At 49.8% G+C, this 10,344-nt stretch overlaps 2 protein-coding genes across 3 annotated transcripts; both read left to right on the top strand.

Annotated features, from left to right (window-relative positions):
* The first annotated feature begins 1,807 nt into the window (after window positions 1-1,807).
* LOC136449837 (large ribosomal subunit protein cL37-like) lies at window positions 1,808-3,220 on the top strand. Its single transcript, XM_066450035.1, has 2 exons — window positions 1,808-1,940; window positions 2,614-3,220. The coding sequence occupies exons 1-2, from the start codon at window positions 1,844-1,846 to the stop codon at window positions 2,946-2,948; spliced, it is 432 nt and encodes a 143-aa protein (XP_066306132.1). The 5' UTR covers window positions 1,808-1,843; the 3' UTR covers window positions 2,949-3,220.
* Window positions 3,221-5,143: 1,923 nt separating this feature from the next.
* Window positions 5,144-8,855, top strand: LOC136449836 (CO(2)-response secreted protease-like). 2 transcript variants are annotated; one of them, XM_066450034.1, is made up of 9 exons: window positions 5,144-5,442; window positions 5,630-5,840; window positions 5,921-6,185; window positions 6,296-6,848; window positions 6,956-7,059; window positions 7,145-7,387; window positions 7,459-7,570; window positions 7,695-7,908; window positions 8,004-8,855. In XM_066450034.1, the coding sequence occupies exons 1-9, from the start codon at window positions 5,392-5,394 to the stop codon at window positions 8,567-8,569; spliced, it is 2,319 nt and encodes a 772-aa protein (XP_066306131.1). In that variant the 5' UTR covers window positions 5,144-5,391; the 3' UTR covers window positions 8,570-8,855. The 2 variants fall into 2 exon arrangements, with proteins under 2 accessions (XP_066306131.1, XP_066306130.1); XM_066450033.1 differs by having other exon boundaries at window positions 5,144-5,490.
* The last annotated feature ends 1,489 nt before the right edge of the window (window positions 8,856-10,344 follow it).

Below are 10,344 nucleotides of genomic sequence, written 5' to 3'. Positions count from 1 at the left end.
ACTCAAACATATCCGGTAAGAGCTCTCCGAACCTGTCACTCAAGCCATCGAGGTAACTTTACCAACCCTCACTTTACTTTTCAAGTACATGAGCATTCATTCATCCATTCCCATACATCCAAGCATCACATATGCAATTACGGATGCCTGTGTGAAGAACATCAAGGACTTGAAAGCCCTAACGTTACTCAAAGTCTCAACCTATCTCAAAATGGAAACCTCACGGACAAAACCCTACAGCTGATCTCTGGTACGTTTTCGTTGTTCTCTCCATGTGCATTTATCAGGACATTGTTCTCATTTCAATAGTTACAACTGTTCTCCTTTCAATAGTTGCATCTAGGGATGAAAACAGATCGGATACGGACGGATATCACCGATATTACATTTGTTTTTATATTTCTGTCCGGATTTGGATTTAAATACGGATAGTGTCAACTATGTCGGATATGATACGATTGGATATCGACATCATAAATATGCGATTTAAGTATTCGGATACGGATACGGTATTGGATGTTGGATATCTGGACTCAGATACGGACATATCTCAGCCCCTCTAAACGGATTCGGTTTCGAATACGGTCGGAAAATATTGGTACCGTTTTCATCCCTAGTTGCATCTGGTGACAGGCCTGACCGTGCTGGTGTCGTTGAACGTGTCCAACTCGGGCCTTCACCACCTGAAACCCACCGCAGGACCTGCGCTCCCTATCCCTGGAGTCCTGCAGGTTGACGGCAAGCGAGATCGTGACGCTCTGTTTGCTCTCCCCAACCTGATCAGTGTGTGGCCGGAGTGATACGACCAGCACTCCACAGCGACCTGTAACTGTAAAGCAGGTGGTGCCCGACTAGAGCAGGTCGCCTTGTACCTAAGTACTTTTGCAAGAACAACATGCCTGTACATATTGTTCTTTGTGTCGTGTCGATGTGCCTGATGCCAACAGACTAACACTGATCCTGTGATGGGAGGGAACCATTTTAAATATGTCGTGCTTCCTCTCTACGTGGGGTGCTGGCGTGTTGCTATATGCTCTCTCCGTCCATAGAAGAATATAATTACGGAATTTGTATTGATCAAATTAACTCAAATTTAACTAAATTTATAGCATATAGTTTAATATTTATATCTTTAAATAAATTTATTATAAAAATATATTATATAACTAATCTAATGATACTTATTTTGTATCACGAATGTTAAGCCATGGCGAAGCTCAGCTGCACTAGATCTATAATTTCTTACTCATCCCGATCTATAATTTCTTGGGCCTTGAGGTAAAATTGTCTCACATCACCTAATAAATAATAGATCCAGAATTGGTATCTTTTTAGGCATATGTGTTAGAAGATACCACACAGCATGTTAAAATAAAATAGTCGGATATCTATCTATCCCCGTAGCTCTTGTTTGGATTCATTTTTAATCTAATAGTATTAAGTGTTTCTCCCGTCTTAAAATAAGTGTGCATATCACAATTTAAGAAATCAAATAATTTTAACTTTAAATAGATTTATAGAAATAATATTAACATTTGTTTATCCGAATAGATTTACTGTACTATAAAAAGATACACCATTATTAATTTAATAATAATGTTTATTTAGTATCATAAATATTTATATTTTTTATATATTTGCCCTTCCGTTATGCCACGTGGGACATGCTCATGACTCAGCATCTCAGCCTTTGCCAAACATGAGGTCATGACTAAAATCTGACCGTTGAGTGCCGATCGGACGGCGAGCATTCTCTGCCCTCGAAGGCTTATCCGGTTATTATCCCTCCCACTCGCAGGCGCAGCAGCAACAGCACCCAGGGCCAAGAAGGCCACACCCACCAATGGCGCTCCTCCTCTCCCCGACCGTCTCCTTCCTCGTCTCCCCCGCTGCTCCACGCTCCCGAGCTCTCTCCGCTGCCGCCAATGTCTCGTACCCAGGTAAGCTCCGCTGACGCGCATCATCGATCCCCGTCGTCTTGTTCGAGTCCAACTCCCCTCTATACGCTGTCCTGGCTGGTTGGGGTCGGTTCTTGGGATGGATGTCATGCCCTACCAGCTGCAATCCCCGCAGCGAACTGCGGATGCGAGGTTTATGGTCAGTTTGTGCGCTGGTCGAGCCCGGGCGTTTCTGCGCCTCTGTGATGCTGCTGGCTCGTTTGGGGATTTCTTCGAACATTAATCGTGCACCAAGTTCTTCTACGCTGCCAATATGCTAGAGCTGTATCAATTGGGCCAGGAACGCTAGGACACCAATTTTTGCTCCTTCCCTGCTTTATTTAGTACCAATTACTGTAAGATTTAATAAGGAACAAAGTGCTTAGGCGCACTTTGCTTGCTAGTTGCTACAGTTGAGCATATGCCCATGGCACACTGCATTTCCTGCTAAGTAGTATTGTATTGCATTGCTTGGCTGGAGCGCCTTGATTACACTCATATAAGCTTTGTTGGTTAATAAGGCCGGGGAAACCTTTTTTCTCTATTCTATTGCAACCTTCGTGTCATGAACCCATGACTTCATTAGGTCCATGTGAGTTTAGAATTGAAATGTGTGAATTACTGTGCACCAGATCCTATTAAGTGGTTTGCCTTTTTGTTATTACTGTTGTTGCAGCCTCAAGGCTGCAATGCAAGAACCTGTCCTCCCTACAGAGCCCTCTGAATGTGACTGCTACTTGTGCTTCTTTCGCCGAGAAGAGGCCAGTTCTTGTCCATGCCACGGCAGAGGGTTCTGAGGCTGATGCAGAGCAGCCAGAAGAGCCGAAACCGGCGACCAAGATCGAGGACATGCCGCTCGAGTCGAAGCAGAAGATGATCATGGAGCAGAGGGCGCGGATGAAGCTTGACAAGAAACTGAGGCACCGGCGCAAGCGGCTTCTCCGCAAGAGGAAGCTTAGGAAGAAGGGCAGGTGGCCTCCGTCCAAGATGAAGAAGCTCAAGAATGTATGAACAGCGTCAATGTTGACCGCCACTCTGCCTTGGCTCTATATATTTGTCTATGCTGCATAACTATATGTTCTTTCATGAACAAGTCTGGGGTATCTTTTGTGGCAGAACCTGTCATACATCATGATAAATACCATTGGAAGGCCAACTAGATGATCCTCGAAGATTTGAATATTGCCGGCCGTCATATTTCCAGTTGGTTCTTACTCTATGGGTTCATCATTTTAGGATAAGAAGGCACTGCTCATCAGCAAGTTTTCCCAGCTTCCTGCATATGTCATACAGTTTGTGTTCTTTCCCACTTTATTTTGTGGGTTTCCAAATCTTCAACTAATACGATACGATACGTGAAGGAGTACAAAAGTGCATACATCAGCCTTGAACAACAGCTGAAGTTGCTCCAAATGAGCCAGTGTTACGAAATTGACATTTTCTGGGTCGTCTGTTCCCTTTCAGAATTTGTTAACCGTAATGTCCTTGCAGTTTCAGAATTTGTCTAATTCGAGTCAGATGCAGAGTAAAATACCATAATGTGCATTACCTGTACTGAACTTCTGAAAGATTCTATAATGCCTTAGCGCCACCCCCACCCACACAAAAAAAAGGACAAAAATGAAAGAAAGCTGCAGTAGCCTACCATTTTCCAACAGTCTAAGCCTCGCAAAGGTTGGAGCTCCACTGCTGTGCAAAGTTGATCAAAGGCATCTTTGTTTCCTTACTCAGTTGGCTACAGTACATGTTCATGGTATGTGACAATGCCCCCCCACGCTTCTCTTTATGGTGCTTGATACTCAAGAAAAGAACAATCATCATATGCTCCAAATGATTCAATACTTTGCATATTTCCCCCTTTTCTTGCAACCATAATCTTGAAATGTAAATGGAATTCATAAATGGTCTATTTGAAACTGATGTTATGGCAACTAGAGCACCACCGATTCACCGGTCTGTAATCTATTAGCTTCCCCCGGCACGACTAGAGAAGGCCAAAAATTTACCTGATTGGCTCAAACTTACAAGACACAAGAGGCTGTCGGTCTTATTTTTTTTAGATGGAGAATCCGATGCTTCATCTGCTTGGCTACTCAGGGCAGCAAAGTGACAAGATGAACAGCAACAGATTGCGCCACCCGTCGACTCAGGCTCTCTTCCCCTAGGTGTCCGGATCATGGCGACTGAAGACACTGTGATTGGGACGCTGGGTTCTTGTGGGAGAAAACAGAAAAGCCATAAGGACGAAAAAAATTCGGTGAGGACCATCCCTACGGAAACACTGAACCGCTTTTTTGGCTCATGTGCCGGTTACTGATTAGTGTAGCTCACATCTCCGGTATGGTTCTGCTTTGCCGCTTTACCCGCACCATTTCATCATCACCAGTATCATCTGAGTATCTGATAGCCGACTCCGATCCAGCCTAGTGAGGAAAGGAACAATAATCGCCATCAATCCCGATATATGGATAGATAATTTCAAATGACTGTGATTGTTGCAGGCGTAAATGAGTTCGCTTTGCTGTGGAAGATGAAAGTCTGTTCAGATACTACCAGAAAGTGAGGTTCACTCACTAAAGGCAAGGCTATCCGATACGTTACCTGAAAATGACTCGCCCGGCGCTTGGCTACCAGACACCGACACTATCAAATGTAGCTGCAAGTTTTTTTATATAAAAAAAAAGAAAAAAGAAAAAAAAAGACAAACCACATGTGGTTAAAGGATGGAATGATCGACACTTCGACACGGCATAGGTCTTTGGCTTTATGATCGATCCATCACTTTCCTTGCATCGTGAATCGACTATCCTAATCCTACCCATCATCAACAACAAACTTGTAGACATTTAATACACTCTCCGCGAGGCAATACAGTTGGTGATTCCAAATGTTAACTTCTGATTGAACACACATTAAACTTTTAAAGAATTGAAGGAAAAAAATAAGATTTTGTCTTTTTTTGCTAGTAAAGCAAAATCACTGAAACCTAACTAAGCGCAGGAGGAAAGTGAAAGCAGCTTAATTTCCACCCCCACCATTGAAGAAGATGTCAGAGCGCACTGCACTCTCCACTCCGCATATTCCCTCCCTCGGGGCCAAGCAATCTCACCAGCACAACAATCTCCGCGACACTGATTTGGACCTGGTTTCAGAGGGACACGCGGCCGATCATGCCGCGACGACGACGACCAACGAATCCCCCACGGGAGAAGCTTCCATCCACCATGATCCCATCGAAAGCAATGCGATGCCTCTCAGCTCCAAACAGCCATAAAAGGAGGACAGTCAGAGCCCAGGTGAATCCGATTCTGTCAAAAGCGAGGCTCAACTCCAGCTACAAATTGTGCCCCATGCTGCCGGTACCAGTCCCTACCAGCCACCAGTGTCCCCTTCGGCTGTCCCCTGGAACACCGGTTTGAGTCCCGAGCTAATCGTGTGGGCGGGCGACGCGTCAATGGTGAACACCGGGCGCTTCGTCATCCTCGTCCTCGCCTACCGCCTCCTGGTACCCCTCCTCTCAGCCTCAGCTCAACCGGACCACAACACCAAAGAGGTAGCCCCACTGCACTGGATTGGCAGCTCAGCCGCAACAACTCAAGTGGCAGGCAGCCACTAGCTTAGGATTCTGGGTGGCGATTGTTCCATGGGGCTTATTAAATTGTGCTTGTTGATCGATGGTGTTGGCGATCCAGTCGTATGTCGTCTACATGGGGAGCCCGTCGGGAGGCGGAAACGGCGGCGGCGTCAGCGACCCGGAGGCGGTGCAGGCGGCTCACCTGCAGATGCTGTCGTCCATCGTCCCGAGCGACGAGCAGGGGAGGGTGGCGCTGACACAGAGCTACCACCACGCGTTCGAGGGCTTCGCAGCCGCGCTCACCGAGAAGGAGGCCGCCGCGCTCTCCGGTGAGGCCATGGACTCCCGATCAACCAACTGCTTGTTGAATTCTTCCTTTCCTCGCCTATGATCCTTGCGTTCTTTGCAGCGCACGAGAGGGTGGTGTCCGTGTTCAAGGATCGAGCCCTGCAGCTGCACACCACGCGGTCGTGGGACTTCCTGGAAGTGCAGTCCGGGCTCCAGTCCGGCCGCCTCGGCCGACGGGCGTCCGGCGACGTCATCATCGGCATCATCGACACGGGTGTCTGGCCGGAGTCGCCGAGCTTCAACGACGCCGGGATGAGTGACGTGCCGGCGCGGTGGCGCGGCGTGTGCATGGAAGGAACAGACTTCAAGAAGAGCAACTGCAACAAGTACCAATGCTGGCCTGGCATTATGTATCTGTTCAAGAAATTTCTGTATAAGTGACACATATAATAATAATAATATATAAATGCGTGTCTGCCATGTGCCGCTGTCGCAGGAAGCTGATCGGCGCCCGGTACTACGGCGTCCAGCCCGAGTCGTCGGCATCGAACGCCTCCAGCAGCGCCGTGGCGACGCCGGCCGCCACCGGCACGCCGCGGGACACCGTGGGCCACGGCACGCACACGGCGTCCACGGCGGCCGGCGCGGTCGTGTCGGACGCGGACTACTACGGGCTCGCCCGAGGCGCAGCTAAAGGCGGGGCGCCGTTGAGCCGGGTGGCCGTGTACCGCGCGTGCTCGCTGGGCGGGTGCTCCACGTCGGCGGTGCTCAAGGCCATCGACGACGCGGTGGGCGACGGCGTGGACGTCATCTCCATCTCCATCGGCATGAGCTCCGTGCTCCAGTCCGACTTCCTCACCGACCCCATCGCGCTGGGCGCGCTCCACGCGCACCAGAGCGGCGTGCTGGTCGTCTGCTCCGGCGGCAACGACGGGCCCAACCCCTACACCGTCGTCAACTCCGCGCCGTGGATCCTCACCGTCGCCGCCTCTTCCATCGACCGCTCCTTCCAGTCCAGCATCGCTCTCGGCAACGGCGACGTCGTCAAGGTAGCCACACATACTGACTGATTGCACGCTGTTCCTTCCACCACCGCGGACGTGGCCGCCGCCATCGCCGTGCTTACAGCAGCTCTTCGTCGTTTGGTGCGTGTCAGGGAGTGGCGATAAACTTCTCCAACCACAGCCTCGGCGGCGAGAAGTACCCTCTGGTGTTCGGGGCCGAGGTGGCAGCCCACTACGCGCCGGTCGCCGAGGCGAGGTATTACTATACCACAGCTGAACGCCAGCGCAACGCGGCACATTTGTTAGGGTGCAGAACTAATTACTGTTGGAGAACGTTGCAGCAACTGCTATCCTGGGTCATTGGACGCGCAGAAGGTGGCCGGGAAGATCGTGGTGTGCGTGAGCACGGACCCGATGGTGTCGCGGCGGGTGAAGAAGCTGGTCGCCGAGGGGTCCGGCGCCAGGGGACTGGTGCTCATCGACGACGCCGAGAAGGACGTGCCGTTCGTCGCCGGCGGCTTCGCGCTATCCCAAGTCGGCACCGACGCCGGCGCGCAGATCCTCGAGTACATCAACTCCACAAAGTGAGCCAGCCAGCCCAGCACCGCGGGAGGAGTCTGACTGACACTGACCGTTGATCCTCGTGCTGGTTCAGGAATCCGACGGCCGTAATCCTCCCGACCGAGGACGTCGGGGACTTCAAGCCGGCGCCGGTGGTGGCGTCCTTCTCGTCGCGTGGCCCCGGCCTCACCGAGTCCATCCTGAAGGTAGTTTCCTTTCCTCTGCAGAATTGTGATGAAATGCTTGGAGTTGGAGCAGGCCGCATTTGGTGTTGACCTGACACGGACATGTCTCCGGACGATGGTAAATTGGTAATCTTGTGTGTGGCAGCCTGATCTGATGGCGCCCGGCGTCAGCATCCTGGCCGCCACGATCCCGTCCACGGATAGCGAGGACGTGCCGCCGGGGAAGAAGCCCTCGGCCTACGCCATCAAGTCCGGCACCTCGATGGCCTGCCCGCACGTCGCCGGCGCCGCCGCCTTCGTCAAGTCGGCGCACCCGGGCTGGACGCCGTCCATGATCAGATCAGCTCTGATGACCACAGGTAGCGTAGAACGAGCACAGCATTCATTCCCATTCGCATTTCGAGGAACACAATTAAACAAAGAACTTGCCTTGGCCGGGGCAAACGCATCGCAGCGACGACGACGAACAACCTCGGGAAGCCACTGGCGAGCAGCACGGGCGCGGCGGCGACGGGGCACGACATGGGCGCCGGGGAGATGAGCCCTCTGCGCGCGCTCAGCCCGGGCCTGGTGTTCGACACCACCACGCAGGACTACCTCAACTTCCTCTGCTACTACGGCTACAAGGAGCAGCACGTCCGGAAGATCTCCGGCGCCGCGCGCTTCTCCTGCCCCGCGGGCGCGCCCTCGCCGGACCTCATCGCGTCGGCCGTCAACTACCCGTCCATCTCCGTGCCGCGGCTGCAGAGGGGGCAGCCCGCCACCGTGGCGCGCACCGCCATGAACGTGGGGCCGTCGAACACGACGTACGCGGCCACCGTCGACGCGCCCGCCGGCCTGACGGTGCGGGTCTCGCCCGACTGGCTTGTGTTCTCGAGGAGGTGGACGACGGCGAGGTACGAGGTGAGCTTCGACGTGGACGCCGGCGCAGGCGTGAGCAAGGGGTACGTGCACGGCGCCGTCACCTGGTCCGACGGCGCGCACTCGGTGCGGACGCCGTTCGCGGTCAATGTCCTCTGATCTGATTGAGTCATCGGCGTTTTGCTTCTTTGATTATCGTGTTCTTGGTTCACATGAGCGTTTGGTTTTTTTGTGTTATACGCACTTGCACGAGTGGTACCTGGGGGAGCAATGCGCCCCCACAAGCACCCCTTAATTTGATGCAAGGGGAATAATTTGAAAAAATGAGTTTTGTTGTACTAGCACCCTGCTTCGTGTAGGGTCATCTCACAGTTAGGATTATTAACTATGGGTGTACTCTTATATGTTTTCTATAAAAGCTGAGTTTACCTCCTAAGAAAAGATTGGGGTGGTCAAGGCTAGGAAACTAGTCACGTTTGTTTGAAACATTTTCTTCTTGATACAAAGATGCACAAACGCTCTTGCGTATTGGGGGACCTCTAAAAAAGATTTACTATCAGTGATCAGTGAAGTCAGATTACGCAAATGTTGTACTCTAATTGAAAATTTGAGTAGCACCCTAGCTCCTATAAGTGTTGTTGTGGGTTTGTTGGACCGTGCGAAAGGCCTCAACCTGTCCAGGGTGTTCAACAGGAAATGCACTTCTTTGGTGTGGCTTGTTGGACCATCCAGCAAGGACTTAGGCTTTGTGTGGTTCATGTGGACCGCCCATTTGATCATTAGGATTATCTGTGTGGACAAGTCTAGGGTGACCAGGTGGTGACTCAACTTGGTGGGTTCTGGCAGACCATCCGGTAGAGAGAGCGGGCCTTAGAAAAATCAAGGCAACTGGGTGTCAAGTGTTGGGTTCTACTTTGGCGGACCATTCAAGTGAACCGGAAACCATCCATGTAAGCACTCTAAAGGCACCAAGGTCTAGACTCAAGTCTATCAATAAGCGGATCGAGCCGTTTCTCTCCGTGTCACTTGTTCCTCAAGGTTTCTAGGGGTCTCTAGGACAGATCCATGGGGGTGCATGGGTTAATTTGCGTATAGGTGAAGCCCTAAGTTAAATTTATCTTAAGATTTATAGCATTAGGGCACCATGTGAAGTCTAATTTTGCATGATATATGCACATATACAATTATTTGGTGCAATAAATATTTTTACTAGATAGCTTATGATAAAGGAAATTAACAAGACAGATTTGATGATTTTTCATTCACTAGAGAATCATTTATGATTTAGCAAGGTAAAATCATATTTAATATTAATTAAAATTATAAACATCATTTGTGGTGCAAATCCATTTTAAAAAGGTCGATGACATCATGGAAAAGGCACCCAAATTTATTTTATAATTTTTGAGCTATATTTATTATTTTTTGAATTTTATTATAAGATCTATATATATGTGTGTATAGCGGACCTTCCGGCTGTATCGGTCACCGTTTTTTGTTTGCCCGGCTACGATATAAAATAGTATCACAAACCATTTAGCCATCGCAAACCATTTCACAATTACAAAGACCCATGAGTGATGGTGAAATGGTTTGTGATACTATTAAATTATTGCCGATGTTTCTACCTATAGTCATTACTAACAGATTTGTCGTTAATGAGTTGTTTTCGAGAGTTTCGTTTAACAGGGGGCACAAGAGCCTGAGACCAACCAAATGGCAGCTTATTATCATGGGCTTGGTGGAGAATGGGAATGGTGGCCCGACTAACAAGCATATTTTTTTGTGCAGTAAACGTTAACTTTTAGGTCCTTCACGATTTAAGCTCTGAAAATCAAATTTAAGGTTAGAGAAAAAACCAAACTTCAACAGGTTCTCTATTAGAGCTCTAAAAAATTAGAGACCCCCCTCAAATCTTCCCCTTGTCCATCGTT

The sequence above is a fragment of the Miscanthus floridulus genome, chromosome 5, assembly GCF_019320115.1.
Source record: "Miscanthus floridulus cultivar M001 chromosome 5, ASM1932011v1, whole genome shotgun sequence".
In the NCBI taxonomy this organism is placed as follows: domain Eukaryota; kingdom Viridiplantae; phylum Streptophyta; class Magnoliopsida; order Poales; family Poaceae; genus Miscanthus; species Miscanthus floridulus.
This window is presented reverse-complemented; position numbering and strand designations above follow the sequence as displayed.